This window comes from Silurus meridionalis, chromosome 17, assembly GCF_014805685.1.
Source record: "Silurus meridionalis isolate SWU-2019-XX chromosome 17, ASM1480568v1, whole genome shotgun sequence".
NCBI lineage: Eukaryota > Metazoa > Chordata > Actinopteri > Siluriformes > Siluridae > Silurus > Silurus meridionalis.
In genome coordinates this window covers 15602283-15624035 of record NC_060900.1, presented here as the reverse complement: position 1 = coordinate 15624035, position 21753 = coordinate 15602283, and the positions used below count along the sequence as shown (strand labels likewise).

The 21753-nt window shown below is 38.5% G+C and overlaps 1 protein-coding gene across 1 annotated transcript in view; it reads left to right on the top strand.

The window, feature by feature from the left end:
* The window catches only part of LOC124399639 (aminopeptidase O (putative)), a 75120-nt gene that overhangs the window by 25950 nt on the left and 27417 nt on the right, over positions 1-21753 (top strand). Inside the window, 6 exon segments of the mRNA XM_046870715.1 lie at positions 9984-10086; positions 10297-10404; positions 10701-10744; positions 14058-14118; positions 18442-18504; positions 19536-19619. Of these exon segments, the coding sequence (XP_046726671.1) occupies positions 9984-10086; positions 10297-10404; positions 10701-10744; positions 14058-14118; positions 18442-18504; positions 19536-19619 (463 nt within the window).

Below are 21753 nucleotides of genomic sequence, written 5' to 3'. Positions count from 1 at the left end.
TATCTTTATTAAAGAGCAGTACTAAATACACGAGAGAGAATAAGACTCGTTAAATAGACTTGGTAAAATGAACAAGTAAATATGTTTATTTTTTAGAAACAATAATCATTTTTATTGCTAAAATTTAATACAAGAATAACTGAAAACTAAACCTATTTAGTGCTTGTAACCGCCATATTACATCCAAATGCAATATGTCAATAAAAAAGCTTTGAAAATATGTGTGTGTGTATGTGTGTATATATATATATATATATATATATATATATATATATATATATATATATATATATATATATATATATATATATATAAATAAAATCACATGGTATAAAACTAAGCCTCTGATCCCTGGAGAACTCTTTTAACAATCAGCTCTTGAGGGGACGGAACAAGACAGATAAAGCCAAGACGCCTCGTTTATACACCAACAGCTTCAAACTTCATGCTGACAACATGGTTACCGGTAGATTGTGGATAATGAAGTGGCAATTAGAAATAAATTCAGAATTGCGATAAATAGTCAGAATTGTGAGGAAAAAAAGGACAAAATTGCAAGAAAAAGTCAGAATTAGGCAAACTTTAAAATTCTTTTTCAGTGTAGTAGAAACGGGTTTCCACACAATACAGAAGTCATTTGAAATAGATTTCTATATTTTTATTTAAATGCATTGTGGGATTAGTTTTCACAGATATTCTCTTATTCAATTTCACCAATAAAATTTACTTTTTCTCTAAAAGGAAACAAATTACTTGTTTGTTTTAAGATCGTCTTGTTTTCTCATCTATATTTAGTGTTTACCCTTTAATAAAGAAAAGGACATTTTGTCCGATTACTTGACTGGTGATGGGAAACACACCTACTGTATAGAACACAGCTGAATAAAGGCATAAAACTGTAGGCACATTGGATATAACACATGCTCAAAAGTAATTATGACTTTGTTAACCTCAGTAAAGTTTGGCTACTTCTGTAGGTTTTTCTTTCAACCAATTTGGTTTCAATCAACTGCTGAATCCATGGTCTAAAAGACAGAGCATGTGCTTGATCTCACTGTGGAGAGGTATCAGTCAGGAGTGAGGTGCAATAGAATTTCCACACCAATAGTGATGTCATAAAAAAGGCCATCAACAAGTAGAAAAAAAGGGAAACATTGCTGTCATTATTTAGAAGTAGACGTTCCACCAAAATTGTCAGAAGGAGGTCCCGTATTATGGAGGCTGCCAAGAGACCCACTCTCAGTGTGTGACAATAACCTTTCATATTCCTCATGTCTGGAATGTTTATTCCCAATAAAAATATTTTTATATACATTTTTACACATACATTCATGCATACGAAGTGGTATCAGAAGGTTTCGAGAATAGTTTTGTACCACACCAATAGATGGCAGCACAGGACTGCACGCAGTCACAGGGAGCACCGACTTTCATAAGTCAGTGTGCCAAATAACATCATTCTGTGTGCATCAGGAGCTGTGCAAATGGTGCTATTCAGACCACGTGTGCTACCACGTCTGCTATTCTGACCATGTGCGTTACCACGTCTGCTATTCTGACCATGTGCGTTACTACTTTTGCTATTCTGACCATGTGCGTACTCGCCAAACTCTCCTCACATGCAAGTTTCTCGCTGGAAACAACATGATCTCACTTCCACACACACACCCTACTCACCAGATTTGCCTCATGTGGACTTCACCCTCTTCCCAAAGATGAAGATTTAGCTCAAAGGTCTCCTTTTTTGACACCATTGCTGAGATCCAGCACGAATAGCAGTAGGTGCTTGACGCTTTGAAAAGGACACATTCCAGAAGTGGCAGGAACGCTGGGAACGCTGTGCAAGGGGACTATTTTGGAGGTGCTAGTGTGTAAACGTAGATAAACAAATTACTTTCTTTTAAACAGAGCTAGTCTTGAAACTTTTTAATACCCCCTCTTACAGTTAACACAAAACATTGCATAAAGTGTTATGATCTTATGATCTAAAATCAACAGCATAACCATGATAATGCATGGTGGTGGAATATGAAATAGCATTTTTTTTTCAGCACAAAATCTGCATGTCTCCGTTAGACAGCTGAAAGAAAGAAAATCACTTTCCAGCATGCTAACGATCCAAAGCACAAATCCAAGTCCAATTCCAAGGAGATGATCAACGGAACAATCCAGTCAGAGCCCAGATCAAAAATCTGTCGAAAACCTGTGGAAGGATTGGATTAGGGCTGTGCACAGGATATCCTAACCTGATATAAAATTATTTTAAAAGGATGAGTGGAATAAAATTGCTAAATCAAAATATGCTAAATTGGTAGAATCATAGAAAGTAGAAAGAACTGGTAAAATAGATCCCCCTTTAGCATTTAACATTTTAAAAATTCTGTTGCTATTAATATCACATTAGAGGTGAAAAAAAACACGATTTTCATCACAAAAACACTGTATATTGACTTTAAACTGTATATAATAGGTATTGCTCTTTACTAATTATACACAAAGTAGTGGCATAAATAGTGATCGTAGTGTGATCACTTCTTTCCATAATATTGCTAGAGGTCATGTTGTTATTATGTTATCCAGTGCCAAACCCATGCTTACAAATCGCTGGTCATTATGACATTTCTGTCATAATCAATAATAAATCTTTTGTCTGCTAATTTGTAAAAACACACAATTCGGACTAGGAAATGACCTCCTTTATATATTATACTACATTATATTACTGATGCTATACAGTACTCTATATTGCATTGGCTCAATACTGTATTTGATTTAATACTAATTTTACATTAAAGACCTTCTCAACTTGTAAAAAGTAGTTTTTATTGAATTTATATTCAGATTTTATTGTAACAAACTGGATTCAAGTAATTAGTTATCAGGGACTATCAACAACTTTCAACAGTCGCTTTCTTATAGACCAATTATAAACCAATTCTATGGCATAAAATAAAATGTATGTAATAAAACATTAGGTAGTACAGCAGGTGTCAGGTCTTACAGCACCAAGGTCTCTGGTTCAGTCAGTTCTTCTTCCTTTGAGCTTGTGGGTTTTTTCCGGGTTTTCAGGTTTATTTTTTAGTACTTCAAATAAATACTGGTTTATGGATTGGCTCCTACTTAAAAAATTGAGAAATGTGTGTCCATGGTTCTTAAATAAAACAGGTACAATTATATTTTATTCATTTATATTTATAAGTTTGTTAAAATGTTAGTTAAGGCAATAACTTTTAAAATAACAAGTTATAGAGAATAAATACAGGGTTGTTCTCTCAAACAGAGACATTAACATATTTTCCAGTATAAATTTTTCATATCTTTTCATGCTTGCATTATCCAAGATCTGATACACCATGTGATCATTAAAGAATGTTTTTACTACTGGAAAAGTACTGCTGGGTTGTGTGTGTGTGTGTGTGTGTGTGTGTGTGTGTGTGTGTGTGTGTGTGTGTTTAGGAGCACACCTACACATGAATTCCGCTGCTCCAGCAGGGAACATGTCTGAATTGGCCTCTTGCTCAGAAGACTTTAATCTCTGGGATTAAATGTTCAGACTTTTGCATTTTCGGTTTCTATTCAGTATCTTAAAAAAAAAAAAAAAAAGGAAACCGGTCCCTGGAAAGCTAGACTCTCGCTAACATACAGTGAAAGTAAGAAGAATTCACTTAATTCATGAATATCTCAAAACTGCTACTATGAGAATGACAAATTGATCGTTATAGCATGCTTTCAGTGTATATGGATAGATGCAAAGGTCAGCAATAACATTAAAACCACCTGCCTAATATTGTGTAGGTCCCTCTTGTGCCACCTAAACAGCTCAGACCAGCATGGATTCCACAGGACCTCTAAAGATGTGCTGTGGTTTCTTACATCAATACCTTATTAGCAGATCCTTTAAGTCGTTTAAGCTCTGAGGTGAAGCTCTTTGATTAAGAATCCAGCATATTTTGCAGGTGCAAACCCAATTCCAAAATTCTGGGACACTGTGTAAAAGGTAAATGCAATGAAAAGAATAAAGAATGCAATGATTTGAAAATCTTGTAAACCCATAATTTATTCACAATATAACATAGAAAACATATTCAATGTTTAAACTGTTGAAATGTACCATTTTAAAGAAAAAAAACATTATATAATGAATTTTATGTCAAAAAAAAAAAAAAAGGTAGGGCCATGTTTACCACTGTATAGCATCTCCTCTGCTCACATTGTCCGTATATACATCCCAGAACTGAGGAGAGCAGTTGCTCTAAAACCTGTTTATTCCTTTCAACACTGATGTGCCATTCCAGAGGTGAAGCTGCCCATTCCATAGGCAGTAATGCACCCCAATCCATTAGAGATGTAGTCACTTGAACTAAGCGCTCATGGTCCCTTTCCTCTTTAGTCCAGAGGATGTAACATCCATGATTTCCGAAAAGAATAAAAAATGTTGATTATTTTTAATTTAATTTTTAATATGTGTGACATGTACATAGCTTCTTGTATACATGTTAGAAATGCTTTATTCTGCATTTGTGGATTTTATGGCCAAATTGTGTTCACAGACAGTGATTTCTGGGGGTGTTTCTGAGCCCATATAGTGATCACAGGCAACTTATATTGGTTTTCGCCATTGTACTCGATCAGACTGACATTTAGAATATTTAGAGGCCAAGCCAACAACTTGAACTCTTTGCTTTAACCATATCCATTGTCAAACCCATCCCTGTACAATATTTCTATTTTGGAAGGCAGATAATCCTGACAAAAGATAATTCCGCCATTAGGGAATATTGTTACAATGGAGGGGTGTACTTGAAAACAATCTCGGTAGGTGCTAAGCGTTCAAGTAACATCAGAATAAAGGCCAGGACCCAAGGTTTGCCAGCAGAACTTTGCCTAAAGCACAACACTGTTTCCAAAAGCTTGCCTTTTCCCCATCCTTTTCCCAAGTAAGCCCGGAAGTGCACACGATGTAAAAGATAAAGGTCACCTTCTTCCATTGCTTTACTGTCCATTTCTGCTGCTCACATGCTCACTGTAGATGTTTTCAGTGGTGGACAGAGGTCAGTCTGGGGACACTGACCAGTCTGCAGCTGCACAGCAGCTGTATACACTGTGTTCTAACACCCTTTAATCAGAGCCAGCATTAACTTGTTTCAGCAATTTATTCTGCATCAGCTCTCAATCAGCTCTTGTGTTTGATCATGTTTGGTAAGACTTCACTCCTCACGAGCATCAGTGAACCTGTTGTTGGTTCACTGGTCTGGTTAAAGTTGCTCCAATTCTTTTTCTTTTCCTGCTTTTAACTTGGAGAATATACATATATATATATATATATATATATATATATATATATATATATATATATATATATATATATGTATGTATGTACTGAAAAAAACTCAGTAAAAATACAAAAATGCAATAGTATACAATGTGCATTGTGTTCATACTGTGCTTTGTACATGAATCTTTTCAGCACACATGGGAGAGCCCTAGAGAGACTTTTTCTCCAAAAGAAAAAGTTTTTGTATGTGAGAGATTGAAAGTGATTTCCATTGATTTTGAAACAGTCTGATGACTAGAAGCAAGTCAATTCATCCATTCATGTGGAAGTGCAGACTGCAATGAGCAGACAGTGTATTGTGTGTTTGAAGAATGTCTATTACTTCTTTCTCATTCTCTGTCTCTTTCTGTATCTTCCTTTCTTTTTTTCAGCTGGTTTCTAGTTTTATTACAGGGGGTTCAAATTTCATGGTATGCCTTAGACTGTGACCTGTTGGTTTTTTTGTTTATACTAAATGAGCCGAATTGTTATTTGGACCTACTGAATATTTCTCTCTCTGCACGTATGCATTAAAATATCATATCTTCTTCAGATCGTAATGCATGCATACAATCAAAAATGCATGTAGAAATAACATTAACCTGCTTTTAAACAATGTGTAAAAACAAATCGTGGTAAGACCATTCGGGGAACATCCTCCTTTGCAGACTATTTAGTACATTTGAGAATTGTATGTATTTTTTATTTGAGAAATGTAGTTAATCAGTGGACCCAAATGAGAAGATACATTGACAGAAACACTAGCACATATTCAGACTAGGTGTAAAAACACATAGGACCAGTTTGCTTTCTTAAATCAACACACAGCTCTCTGTGGCAGGGATAAAAATCATTTTTAATGGCTGACTGATTCGTGGTCTCTGGTGAAAAGCACACTGTTCACACTATTGTTGTTTTGCTTGTGTTCTAGAGTTTCCCTCTGCCCCCCAAGACACTTCATGGCTGTTGAATTGAATGTTAGTGAATGCCAATCTTCTGTGTTTATTCGCTCTCTCCCTCCCTTAACTGTCTGTCACAAACTCTTTCTCGGCTACACTGAGAGGCTACGCTGGTTTTCTTAAAAAAAAAATAAACAAAAAAAAAGCCCACATCAAAGTTATTATGAGAGATAGAGTGAGTGTTAATAGGTATAATTGTGGCGCCATTTCAGTCTTACAGTACAAAGCATAAAGACGTAAAGAGAAGTGAGGCAAAAAAAATTAAAAATGGCCAGTGCTAGTTAAGATTTTAGCATCTCACAGACATGCATGAATGATTTAACAAGCCATATTTCTCTCACCTGAGTGAATTCTGTACCTGCAAATATATTGAAGGTATTCTTGGCTGCCACAGAACTGTGAACTCCCACATACCAGGTGTGGCTCCAAGTGAGAGTGTGTTCAGAGTGTCTTTTTTAAAGAAATAAATCAGCAAAAAAACACATCATAAATCACTTTCATATAACTCTAGTAGCTATTATTGATTCCTCCAAAAATTGACAGAAGTGCAGAGTGACAGGGTCTGACCCAAGATGACAATCCAATCCACTGTATGCGACAGATTTTCAGGTTGTTTGTAGGATTTTTTAATTATGGTCAGCGCCGGCAGATATTTCTACGACATTTCTACATTAATCCATACAGTGTCAAGGTCACATGTTCGAAATAGCTTTTCTTAGCTAGATTCTTCTCACATGGAGATGATATTCACGTTTAGACCCATGATGACCCCATGTCTGTGTGTACTTCTGTGTGTCTGTTTGAAATTATCCTTAGCACGACTATGCTGTATTTATATAGAATTATCAGGTTTGATTTTGGAAGCGAGCCAAACAAGGTCAAGGTCACTGAAAGGTCAAATGTCTACAATAGTTTTCCTTACTACTCACTAGCTTTTGTGCATGTGTCGTATATTTGAAAGGTATTTCTGACATACAATTTAGTAATAAAAAAACACTTGAAAAAAGTTACTAGGGATGCCACTGTTGGTGTCAAGTTCAACGTGTTTAATTCAGCTTCATTTGAGCAAGAATTTTTAAAGGTTGATTAGTTAGATTGTTAGCTACTAAAATCAGTCGCAAAGTTCAACCTGCAAAGTTTTTCCTGCATTCTCAATAGATGCATCATTATGCAAAATAACTGTAATAGAATTTATAATTTGCAGTGCTGGACAAAGTACACAAAGCATGTACTTGAGTAAAAGTAGAGATACAATATGTAAAATATGACTCCAGTAAAAGTAAAAGATCTCCCTTTGAACTTTCATTTGAGTAATGAAATATTATGATTTATTATGGCTATAATGTCTTATTATAATTTTTATCACAAGATTCTCTTTATCAACTCAGTTTATGTGAAAAAGACTCTGTTACTCTAAGCACAATCTATTAATAGAATGATATTAATGAGTCAAACACTGATTGATATCTAATAAATTATCATGAGCCCAAAAAATAGTGCAAATGAGGCCACGGGTGCTGTGGCAAGTTCAAGTCAGGAGTTTCTTCCACCATTTCTTCCTCTCAAAATGTTCTGCTTGATGTTGGACTGACACTGAACTCTATGTTCTTGATAAGTAGGTACCACCATCCGGCAATAGCGGTTTCAGCTTGAATGACGCCCTGATTGAACTACACCATAACTCAACGTCTCCCCCATTGATTAGTTTTAGTTTTAAAAAGCTTCACTCTGCTTCATCTACCGTCACTGGATGAGTAAGATATTCTCAGAGCAGTCCACAAATTAGGATGTATTTCTAAGAGCTCAATTTCATGTATAAATATTACCCTAAATGCGTTTATAGCGCAATTAAATACACGTCATTGTGCCAAATTTATCAAACTCTCAGAACTAAGAACCGTACAACTCCTTGCCTAATTGTAGCCATTAAATACATACAACATCTTTATGTCTTTTAAATTAGCCTTTTAAGCTGTGCTGGAGATTCCCCCTGAACTCAGTTTAGTACAATCACAAAAATCATGACATCACCTCAGTTAAAGGTAACCAAATCAAGTTGTTAAAAAAGTGTTTTTTAACTACAATCAAACCGTGAGGCAACAGTGCAAATGAACAGCAAAAATAAATAAATAAATGGGCGGCTTCCCATGTCGCCTATGCCTAAATCCGAAATTGGTTTGGCAATCAAACCAAGTTTAAAACAGCGCATGCTCTACCCTGATTGATGGATTGCTGCGTATTCCCCAGTTAAGTTTTGAATCGCTCATAAATAAAAAGAAACGACTGAAATGTAGTCAAGTAAAGTGTAAGATATTTAACTTTGAAATGTAGTAAAGTTAAAGAGAAAGTCTCCCCAAACAGAAATACTTATTAAAGAACAGATACGTGAAAAAAACTACTTAAGTAACGTAACGAATTGCATTTACTTCGCTATTGTTCACCACTGGTAATTTACAACATAATTAGATCACTACAATTCACCCAGATGATGGTGGGTTTCATTTTTAGATTACCCTCAAGCGATTCTTCTCAAGGTTTCTTTATAATATCATCATTCTTGACACTGGCTTACTGGATAACGTTTATAGGGAACAATCAGTCAATTAAAAATGTATATTTTTAATCAATGTATTGCTGTATAGCTACATTGCACAACTAAATAAAATAAAATAAAATTTTAATAAATGAAATTCTGGAATGAATAAAGTCTTGAATGTAACCTAAACGTTTGTTGATGTCACTGATTATCAGATTGATCCACACACTAGACGGATGCTCCAAATTCTTTTTTACCAATTTGCTTGCAATAACTTTTCCACCCGAATCTTAAAATGCCACAAATTGATGTACATCAGCTTTAATAATGCAGTGTGCCCCAGGAGGTGCTAATAGCCATCTAGTTGAGGTTCTCCTGATTAAATAAATGCCCCTGTGCATTGGCTTGACAATGGCAGAAAACCAAAATCATCCTTGTCTTTTCAGTGCTGCCTCCTCACTCATCTAAGAAGGAAAGGGAAAAAAAAAAGATGATTTGTAAGAAAGTAGCGTGACCCAGGCAAGCGGCGCCTGTGTATTGATCCTGCATGGCCGGCATTGCAAGAGCCTCTTTATAGGCGAGCTCGGTTAATCTCCTGATGTCGATCGATGCTTTTAAACTGGGGTAATGATCACACATGCAGCCATTGCTCCAACTATGTTTATTTGCTAGTGTCTGCTCAGGAAGGAAACACTCTATCAGTCATTAGCTCTGAGGGCAGAGTCAGGCAGCAAAAAATAAAAAAATTGCAGATCTCAGTCAGGCTGCATTACTCAATGATGTGTGATTTGTATATTATACATAATATTAATAAACAGCGGCTGCACAGGTCTTTCACATATATACAAAATAGGAGGCATTTTTTACAGAAGAACATTGTGCAAAGCTAGCAAGTCTTTAGCTTTTTATATATTACCTTGGCCTACTTGGAATTGGCCATAAACTATTGTGATCTCGTGTACCCAGGTCTGCCTTCTGTAAGCGGAAAGTGAGTAGACCTGCTATCATTTTGCAAATGCATGCATATCAGGGGCATTTACTGGGCTATTAAGCGAGTTTTTAATGCCTACTGCTGTCAGGGTAGCCCCAGTCAGACCTCGGGCGATGTGGCATTTATTTTTTTCCTCCAACAGCCGTCAACCTGCTAAATGTGCTGTACCTACGTGCCTTACAGGCCTAATAAGGATACTACAGGAGAGGTCAGTGAGTCTGGAGCCTCCATTGTGAAGCATGCCCTTAACCCAGGAAAACCATTCATGCAAGTGCACTACCTCAAAGTAAGTCTGAAAAAGCAAACTGTGAGGAGCTCAACAATTAAAGGGCTTTGGAGTGTACAAGATATCTAAGGTTGTGCAACATCTAAGACCTCATAATGTTAGATTTATTCTGGGTGGATGTAGTTGTTGGTCGTAATATATTGACATTTGGACGTTTTCCCTTTTTTCTTCGGTATTAAAATGGTTATATCATTTGTGTCTCTCTCAAAGGGTTACTTTCTCCTGATGTTCCTGGCTGCTCAAGTGGGTGAAGATGAGTTCTTAGACTTTTTGAGACTTTTTGTGAGAAGGTTTCATGGGCAGCTTATTCTATCTCAGGTACTGAACTTTTATGTGCACACAGAAGCCTACAATCACAACTAAACCATGTACAAAAAAAAAAGTATGTACATTACTTCTGGGTTTTATGAAATACCAAATATATTGCTACTCCCATGCTGTAATGCATAGCAAATGCTTTCCAAAATGCACTTGGCTCACATTGGCTTATTGGATTTGATTAGAGACTGAATGCCTTTTTGTCTATTTTGCAAGGGACACATTCGTTCACTGGTGTGGATTTTAGATTTAGGTTTTGCAAGTATTTGCTGATGCTCAGTGTCTGTTTCATGTAGGACTTCCTGCAGATGTTTCTGGACACATTCCCAGCCTTGCAAAGGTAAGCATGAGCTATAGTACATTTTCATTCAAACTGCTGAAAGGTTAAATATCTCATAATATTAAATAACTCAATATAATAAACATGTTATTAGATGCTTGCAAACCTTTGCATTGACATTGAAGGATTATTACAACGCTATTTAAAAGTCCTCTGTTTATCCCTATCCAGTGACAATCAATAATCTATTGATGATAATTTCAACATTGAATCAATTGGGACCAAAAACGTTCACTACTACTTCTTTCGGCTGCTCCCATAAGGGGTCGCCACAGATGATCATCCATCTCCATACTACTCTGTCCTATACGTCTGCCTCTTTCAAACCAACTACCTGCATGTCTTCCCTCACCACATCCATGAACCTCCTTTTTGGCCCTCCTCTTTTCCTCCTTCCTGGTGGCTCCATCCTCAGAATTCTTATATGGATATACCCCATGTCCCTCCTCTGCACATGTCCAAACCATCGTGCCCTTTTCAATTTTCCTTCTAATAAACTCATTTCTAATCTTGTCCATCGTCGTCACTTCCAATAAAAATCTCAACATCTTCAGCTCTGCTACCTCCAGCTTCACCTCCTGTCTATTACTTAATGTTACTGTTTTTAAATCATACAACATCGCAGGTCTCACCACAGTCCTATAAACTTTACCTTTCACTGCTGCAGATACTCTTCTATCACAAATCACTCCTGCCACTCTTCTCCACCCACTCCACCCTGCCTCACTCTTTTCTTCACTTCTCTAACACACTCTCCATTACTTTGCACTGTTGGTACCTGAAATCCTCCACCTTCTCCACCTCTTCTCCCTGCAACCGCACCACTCCACTGCCCTCCCTCTTATTCACACACGTGTACTCTGTCTTACTCCTACTCACTTTCATTCTCCTTCTCTCCAGCGCATACCTCCATCTCTCCAGGCTCTTCTCAACCTGCTCCCTACTCTCACCACAAATCACAATATCATCCACAAACATCACAGTCCATGGAGACTCTTGTCTGACCTCGTCCATCAACCTGTCCATCACCACTGCAAACAGGAAAGGGGCCAATAAACTTTCACTCATAGTCCCAATTTGCCCAATTTCTGTGCAGCACACAGTGGATTTGCAGTAAAGACTTGACGATATTGTTGGCAGAGGTCTAAAAATGGAACTGTTTGGTTAGTGTGCACAGATGAGGATTTAAGAGAGCGGGACAGACTAGCACTGCTCACGTTAGACGAAGCAAAAGCGTGGGATAATGCTACATTTGACTGAAACTTAGACTAAAAAACACAAAGAAACCACCCAGTTATCTGCTATGTGGATGGTCAGGAAGGTCCCCTTGACCACAAGTTTAGCATGTGACAAGAAACCAACATGGCTTCTCGCAGCATCAACAGTAAACATACTAGCACTTGTATACATTATACTCCAACATTTGATTTAGATTAGCTTAACATAAGAATATATAGTTGGCTGTTTTGAGGAGATAAATATACATGAGTCATCACAGTTAGGAAAAAAGAAAAGCAGCCTTTAAAGTCCACTGGTTTCACTGTCAGCGAGTAGACAAAGAGCATTGTGAATAATGTATGAAACCAGGAGCCACGAATGAAAAAAGACTCCTGGTTAAAAAAGGTAGTAAAAAAAACAACTAACAAACATCTCAAAAACTATATCTTGGGTAACTTTAAGTATAACATCTCTTAAGCCCAACATGCTAAACGCTCATGGTGATATTTTTCCCTAAACTTCTGTTTATTACTAAAGTCTTAATTTAAATATATTTTTTTGTAATAGCTTTCTTGTGGACTCAACATTTTAAAAAGTTGTTTTCTCGTTATCATCTATCCACCATGCTGCCGCTAGAACATTCTCTTATGCCGATTACACCGAAAAATTAAGTACTGATCACGAGGAAACAATGCTTTTAATGTCAAAATCACAAGGAAACGAAGTAATGATAATGAGAACAACTTTTATGTTGAGCTCACGAAAAAAACAACAAACAAAAAAAGATTAGAATGCAAGGCCTCATAGGGCTTCAGTAGTTTTCCTATTTACATCGCCTTTCTTTTTCCATCTATTCATCTACACTGGACTTTCTGATTATGCAGCAACATCCATGCAGTGTGCAATAGCTTTGTGTTTTGTGGCTGTTCTAGCATCCGTGGAACATCAAATCAGTCCAAACAGTGGTTGCATTCTATTTGCAGATATCAGTTCAGGTGGTTCAGTCCAAGAAACCTTCTCTTTCACATGGTAAACCGGCCAGTTCAGTCCTCCGCCTGAACAATTCCAAACAAAGAGTGATTTTGTTATTTGACAAAAAAATGACAGCAGGCAACAATCTTCACATTTTTTCGCTTTGTTCTCTCTATTTATCTGCCTGTTCCCATTCGCCCCCGACATTCCCTCAAGCCCTAGAATCATCTCTATTTGTCCGACGCTTTTGACTTTGTTTTCCTCCATCATTCATATGAACTGTCCACGTCCATGTCCAGAGGACTGAAGAATTATTAATAAAATGTGAACAGTGAATACATTTGCTGCTCAGAAGCCTAAAAGTCCATGATGAATTGGTAGAATAGTACAATGATTGTTTACTGCTGATGAACTGAAGGAGATCATTGAGCAGGGTGAATTCTAGGGTTATACAGTATATGGGATTTCTTTTTGCATGCCAGAATAAGCCTAGGGTTAGGGGTCCAGTTCAATTCTGCTGTGACAGCTCCCTTTTTACGTTCAGATTATCGTAAAAAATTTTTACATGTATAAAATTGTTCCTTTTAATAAATACTTTTAATCCACCCCCAATTCAATCAAGCCAAGATGAGCTTATCACAGTACACTCAAGTAAAAAAGACTCTCATAAGACTATCGGAGTTACAGGCAGTACAGGAGGGTGTAGTGGTTTTTTTTTGTTTTTTTTTTCTTTTGTTTTTTTAAATAAATGCTGGTATTTCAGGTGTGTGTGTGTGTGTGTATGTGTGTGTGTGTGTTTTCAAAGTCCTGCTAAGAAAAAGAACATTTCCATAGTCTCTATGAAGGCTAGATATGTGTTGATTAATCAATGAATTAATGTTAATTTAATGTAATACCTGCCACTTACAATTCCATCAGTTGATTATATGTGCGAGTGCGTTTCTGTGAACTTATAATTTTGAATTCCGCTTTGAAAGAAAAACTGAAAAGTTTTTACTTCACTACAATATCAAGAATACTCCTGTAGTATGAATATATATAGAGTACAGCATTTTTTTTTCCATTGAAATAATTTTTGTGCTGAATTAGAACCAATTTTTTTCTTGCTTCTTATGTTTTTTAGGCAAGGCCTCACTCTCGAATGTGTTTACTCGAACTGGCTGGATACACCTGGAGTTCCGAAGGTGAGAAACAAAAGAGCGAACGTCACTCTGCGTTTTGAGCTGTTTGTTTAATTGGGAAAGGTTAAACACGCTCACTGTGAAACCTGTGACTGCTCCACACTTCTGTGCTTTTCAAAATTCATTTTTTAACCCTGCAGTCAGATGGAAGATTATATTTAGTGGTGGAACGGTATGCCTTCATGACTAATTTTTATCTCTATTTAGCTTTCCTAGCCTGTTTAAACCACAGTGCCATTAGTGCTTCATACAAATGATTATAAAATCATGCAGGGCAAATGTAATCCATTCATGTGATTCATCGTCTCTGTTCCGAGTCGCTCAGGTTATTATTGGATTTGACGATTGTTAAACACTTTGCGAGGAAATTTGTCTTGATCCCAGGCTGAGATAATATTTCTGCTGCCGCATTCATCTTGATGCATAGCGCTCCGCAGGGTGTGTCCAGTCTTTCCTGCTGAATTCTCCATTACTTTAAGTGCTTTCGAATCAAGTGACCGAAGCTGACGCGCAAGTTCAGGACGTATCAAGCCGCACATTCTCAAGGTGCAGCTCATGAGCGTTTTCTCTTGTTGGTTTTAACCCAGTCAGAAAGTCGTTCAAATTGAGAAATATCACTCGTTTCCTGAGACAAGGAGGTTAACCGCAACGTGTCACAATGAAATGTGTGTTTTGGGCTGCGAACAAACCCCGAAAAAAATACATCTGCGGAATGCCGTTTGAGACCAATATTGAATACGTAATTAATGAGTAGTATCATTCCTGTAACATTCACGAAAAGGTTATCGTTTCATAGGTAAAATTCCCAATGAAGAACATTTCTTGGTCGGTTTTTCCTCGAATATGCATCGAGTTAACAATGGCAATTGCCGTTATTTTCTCAGTTTGGCAAATTGATAAGAAAAGATTTTTTTCCTATGTTTTAATAAGCATTTAAAAAGTGCGCAAGTATCAGTTGAATCGCTTTAACTATAGCGCACCGATTTTAAGCTGTTACTATGAGCTTGATAACATATAAACGTGCCTCGATAAAATAACGGCAGGAAAAAGTTGGCTGCACAATGCGCGTTCTCTCTCTCTCTCTCTCTCTCACTCGCAGAAGGCACTGGAGACACACGCATAGTATGACTAATGAGATCCAAATAGAGCTTCTTTTTTTTTTTTTTTCCATTGAACTATTTTTATAGACTTTGGGAATTTGTGAGTATTTTGCAGCAAGCCTGTTTTACTCTCATGGCCTCTCACACAGTGTGTTATGGAAAAGATTCTGATATTCTAATGTAAATATTTGCAATTACGAGAAAAAAAATTAGATTCGACAATTATCTCCTCTTATCAGCAGGTGTGTGAGCTGCAGTCTGAGGCATCGGAATGCATAAAGGTGTGCTAAGGAATAAAGTGTCATTCACTCAAATGTCAGCCATGCCTCCTCAGTCTGTTGTGAAGCCATAAATGTCTTTGTCACCTTTCTGTTCGGGGAGAGTGGAGGTGTCTTAATGCTTCTTCTTCTACTTTTTTTGTGTTGAGCAATTTTTTTTTTCTGTGGCAGCATGTTTTTAAGTGAACTCAGGAAGGGGAATGAGATAGGTTGAGAAAGAAGAGACTTGGTCCAGGCTATGATGGTAATAGGAGAGTTTTACAGGCATGGTGTCTGATTATACCCTGAAGGCGGTGTTATGTCCAGCCTGAAAGCTGCCATTAGAGCAATAATGCAGCTATGCAATGCAGCTCTAGTTGACAGACACCATTAACTGCCTAAGAGCTAAGAGCTGTGCCCTGCACACTGCCTCACTCCAAATATGTTCACAGACATACTCTCACACGCATACCTTCACACACACACACACACACTTGTCAACAGTAGTAACTTAGGGATGAATTGCTAACCTTTTTTTTCAAACTGATACAATACTGAAATAAGTGTTAACCATTCAGAAATACAGCTACGTTTAAGTTTCACATAAACAGCGACCACGAAAAAGAAAAATACCTACCAGTTCATTCCATTACGTTTTCCATTCCATTAAGGAGCTCAGATTTTTTGACTCACCTAGTGATGTGTGCTGATGTTTTTTGCCTAGCATGCTTTGTGCTGATATCGGTGAACTCCTCACACTGGAATGTGGGATATTCTTTCTTCTATTATAAGAAGATATCGGTACTAATGCATTCCTAGTCACAGCAGCACACTTCGCTTCGTGTTCATGTAGCAATATTACACTAAACGATGCTGAATTTATCGCAAGCATTAGTTCGAGTTCGAAGGTAAACTACAGGTCTTAATAAGACAGGGAATTTTGCCATCGACTGATACCGAGTTTGAAAATGCTTTCCAACCAACAGACGATCATTCATTAGTGAGTAACAGAATTGGATTTTCATAGCCATTGCTGTTAAATGCCTTGTTTTATTATTCAGTTGTTCGTCCTGAAGTTATTCTGTAACTACTGTGAATTATTCAGTAACTACAGTGCAGCCAATAGGAAATGTACTGTATGTAGTTACAAGGAAACGTGATGTTAAGACTGGAACCAGTGACATGTCTACACAAAATCTGTACACATGTGCAGTAATAGATCAGCATGGTTAATGACTGCAGCTCAGCACATGTGTCAGAAACCACATTCGTCACATGAGGAGCTTTCCCTTATTTACTTTGGTAATAGTTGTAGTCGTAAGTCTTAGTTATGCATGTCGATTCGAATTGAGAAATACAGAACGCCTGTTGTGTTGGTCATTTCCAGATGTTTCGTATTGCCCAGGAGCAATATTGGAGTCAGGTTGCTTACTGTGTATCCAGTATTCATTTTAAGTTTGTGTTGTGTCAATGTCATCTCACCCCTTAGCGCTTTCCAATCCAAAACAGAAATATTTCCGTTGCCAAAGGTGAGAGTCTGAAATCTACCCTCCTAGGAATGTTTTCTAATCCAAAACCCATTCCAAGATCATTTCTTGGTCATGCCTCCACGTCCAAAGACATCCTATACAATTGTGTGACTCCAACTTTGTGGGAACAGTGAGAAGAAGAACCACACACGATTTGAAAGGTCAAGTGTACCAATACTTTTGTCGATATAGTGTAACTCTTCTATCACTGTGATGTTTTCCATTGACTCGCTCATGCTCTAGAAAGTGGGTTGTGTTCCAAAGTTTCCACATTGGAAACCAGTGTATGAATTCCTCCGACACTGGAGTATGGGTAACCAATCAGATTACAACCTTGTAGTAAACGATTCTGAAGCTTGCTGGCCAGAAAATGTTATGAGCTGTCTGTGCCGAGACTATATAAATAGAGAATTAAATTATACGGTATATACTTGAGCAAATATAGTCCTAAATTTATGCACTCTTGTCTGGGATGGGATCTGCCAGCACCTGAGGCTTTGTCCACACACACACACACACACACACACACACACACACACACACACACACACAATTATACAGATACAATTATACAGATACATCCAAAATCTGTACAGTATTAGTGAATACAATAATTTAATAATACAAAGAAAAACAGTTCTGCAGTATAAAACTTTCCATAAATGTGTTAGGTTAGGTTTCTCTTCTTTCCCTACTCCTTTTTCTTTATCTATTTGTGTATTTGTGTGTGCGAGAGGTAGAGGTGAAGAGAGAGAGAGAGAGGGAGGGAGAGAGAGAGAGGTGGAGAGTAAGAGAGTGCTATAGCTCCTCCCCAGGCTGTATAGGAGAAAGCAGTGTTTGATTACAATGAGGTTCTTCTCCCAGACGTGAACTGCTACTGCTGTCTGGCTCTCACTGGATACCAGCTACTGCACATCTGTCTCTCTCTGTCTCTGTGTCTCTCTCCTCTCTCTTTCTTTCCTCACTCACTATTGTTCCTCACTTATTCTAACCTTTCTTTTTCTTTATTATCTCTCTTCCCTGCCTGTCTTTTTTCCTTCTGCGTTTCCCCCTGTCATTTTCCACTCGTGTCCTCCCCCTCGTCTCTTCTGTCTCTTCTCCGCTGGGTTTTTCTCTCACTCATCCACTGTGTACGCGTGTGTATGTGCGTAAGGGAGAGAAAAAGAGAGTGCGCACAAGAGAGAAGAGCAGTGTACTGGCAGAGCAGATTGTAATAAGGTTAAGTGCAGCTTGCGTGAGAGCTTGAAGGAAGGAGAGAGAGAATGAAAGAGCGAGAAAGAGAGAGACCGGAGGAGTGGATCAGAAAGGAACTAACGCCCCATTTCAAGTTAATGAGGGAATTTTTCCGTCTCTCTCTCTCTCTCTCTCTCTCTCTCTCTCTCCTCTCTGCCTCTCTTTCTTTTCCACTCAACATTCTCCTCCTCTCTTCCTCTCCTCCAGTGGCTGGGAGAAGCCAGCTCGACGTGGTCACACTCTCCGCCAGTCACACAAGTCACACAGGAGGTAAGTCCTTCATAACTCGTGCTTTTAATGTGGAACAGCTGTCTACCAGGTAACCTCTGAGCAAGTAGCACTCGTGGTACATGACTTTCTAACTGTGTAAAAAGTGAGCTGTATTGTGCTTTCCTCGTGCCTCTTATGTCCTATAAGGAATGTGCGAATGTGTTCGGCGGTTAGTCGTGGCTGGAGCATCACTCAGCGGCTAAGAGACGAAATCACAGACTGCAATTCTATTTTGGAGCAGAGACTAAAAACAGATGCTTTTTTAAAAAGAAAAAAAAAGTGTCTGTGCTGCAGGTGACATTTAGCCACTCTGTCTGGTGCTCAGGGTTTGAAATGGTCTTTCTCTTGACTGTGAGAGTGCCTGCTGATTTTCTGATTTTCTTTCTAACTGTGACTATTTCAATATAGTACTGGCAGAGGAACAGTTTTGCGTTATGATAATGTAATATGTGTGTTGTGATCATGGTATCAGCAGTGAGCCACTCCGAGAGTCTCGCTTATGACTACTGGTCGACTCCAGTGTTACACCCTGACTTAACAAATGTTTCATTTTGCTCTCCTTTTCTGTGTTTGTGTACATTTCAATTATTAGAGAAACCCAGAGTCCGTCTTTTATTCGTATTTTGACCATTGTTGGTATTTTGCTCTCTAAACATAAAAATTTGTAATATAGTTTAGTTATTGTCATATTGCCGACCCTTAATCCAAGGTTGCGTGAAGTTGTGTGTCCGAGTGTGTAAGAGACGGAGAGTGCTGTGGCTCCTCTGGTATTGCAAAGACGCCTTGTAGGCTGCATAATTGATTTAGGCTCTGTCTGTGTGTGTGTGTGTGTGTGTGTGTGTGTGTGTGTGTGTGTGTGTGTGTGTGTGTGTGTGTGTGTAAAAGAGAGAGAGAAAGCGAATGATGTTCAATAAATTTGCCTTATAACAAGCAGTGTACATATTTTTCTACGTTGTTTTCCCTGTCAAGCGTATTGTCAGTTCAGTTCTTTCTTTCTCTCACTTTCTCTCTCTCCCGCTGTTCCTCTGCAGGTTGTAAAATGGATGCACCTCAGTTGTGGCGCTCGAAAGGGCACCAAGCGGAAGAGAGCCAGGCCCAAGGTGATCTTCAAAGAGGTAAGACCCCGCCAAGCTGGCTTTAAATAGCTCTTGTATCACCCTCACATCCTCCTCTGTCTTGTCCTTTTTCTGCCTCCTAACTCTTTCTTTATTTTTTTTTCCCTTCCCTAATGATCTCTTCCATCCACCAGTGGATTCTTTTGTTCAAGTCTGCACGTACAATTTGTTTTTTTGTTTTGTTTAGTGTTGTTGGGTGATTATCAGATCTGACTTTGTGGATAGTGTTAAGAGCTAAGGAAAGGCCCAGTACAGGGAAACGGGGTGGGCATTGTTCTTTGCCCATATTTCTTGGCAACAAAGTGCCAGGAAGAGCCAGACGAGGACAATCAGTGATTTGGAAACGTCCTGAAATGGCTTGGCTGGTCATTCGACATGACATCATGGGACAGCCGTGACTCAGCTCACTTTGTGTTATTCAGAGGAAGCGTTTAAAATGGCCCTCTCCAGCGCTGCCTGTTGCTTTGTGCGCGCATGCTTAAGACTAGCGACTGCTTCATACGTCCACCCTCTGATCTTTCATCTATTACGCGTCGTTGTGCTCCGAGATACATTTATAGTAAAGGAAGAGAACCAAAAATGGGAAATGAGATGTGTAGATGTATGGGAAAACAGTAGGAACTGACATGTTGCCTTTACAGTAAAAGGTTTGACATCATACGTTACATCTGAACGGCAAAACTGTGTTTCTGAATGGGTTGTGTTTGAGTTACAGCAATGAGGTCATTTCTGTTCTGAGTCTCCGGTCGGATCGGTGGTAGGGTTTTGTGTGTATGAGGGTGTGTGTGGCTGGAGAATGTGCTAGAACACAATGCCTCTTTACAGACTTGTGTGAGCAGTAAAACACTTGAAAGCAGTGTTAACAGGAGACCCGTTGACTGTTTTGTCAGAAAAATGTTACACTCGACATTCAGGAATTTCGAGAAATCCGAACTGTCTGCCGGTGTCTGTCGTGTAATTATATTATTTTCCATCCTTCATTTATTTTTTTTTTTATAAATAAAGAATATTTCTTCTGTGATTACACAGGGAAAGAAATGTAGTTTCGACTTAACACAAATATCTGATTTTTTGAAAAGACGCAGCAGTGCACAAACAGCGGCTTCGCACCTACCCGGCAGGTTGATGTGTTTGCTCCAAGTAACTTCAGAGAATTGTGGGACGGGGTTAGAGGGCGAATGGGGGGGGGCATGAAAAGAAAGAAAGGCCAATTACAGTCTAGTTGGCTCCGTGCAATGGGCCGGGTGGCGAGAGAGGGAGAACGAAAGAGTGATTGTTTGAAGTGCTGCCATAAAAGCCAGGCTGAAAGGAAACACTAGTGACCCTCACACACACACACACACACACACACACACACACACACACGCACACAAAACACTCCCCCATCATCCTAGTGCTTGCTAGCAGAGGATGAGGGGAGCCCCAGAGTTCTCCAGGTGTATTTTATATTGCTTTTGAAGTCTGTGAATAAGTAAGTTGCCCATCCCCTGCCGGTTCATAAATCAGGTTTGGGTGCTGCTCTTAAACAGGGGAAAAAGCGCAAGGCCCCAAAGTGCAGACGTTCCCCATAGTAATTACATCATCGCTAATTGGCGCTGTTGAAGGCCAGACACCCCTTAACTAAAGCCAGACTGAGATCAGGGGCATTTTAATGTGAAATGAAATATTTGCACCGGAAAAGAGTTGATTTTTATTGCCTGCTTTAGTGGGTGGGTGTGCACGAGCGGATATATATATATATATATATATATGTGTGTGTGTGTGTGTGTGTGTGTGTGTGTGTGTGTGTGTGTGTGTGTGTGTGTGTTGAGGAAGGTTTGCTGTGGTATATTAGGTACGCATATGTGCTAATGAGATTCATTTTGCTTCATTTTCTTCTTAATTAGGGAGAGAGTTTCTCTGCACTGGCAAGTTTTTAGAGGGAGAGAGAGAAAAAAAAGAGAAAGTTTTTGTGACTCCAGGATCATCTCAGCTTTCAGACATTTTCGTGTCTCCTTTTCCCATCATCGCATGGGATGAAATAAAATATAAAAAATAAAATATGTGAACCCTCTCAGCATTAAGTCATCAGATTTCTGCTTGATAGCATGTGCTTTGTCTGTTTCCATTAGCTAATGGGTAACTGGAAATTCAA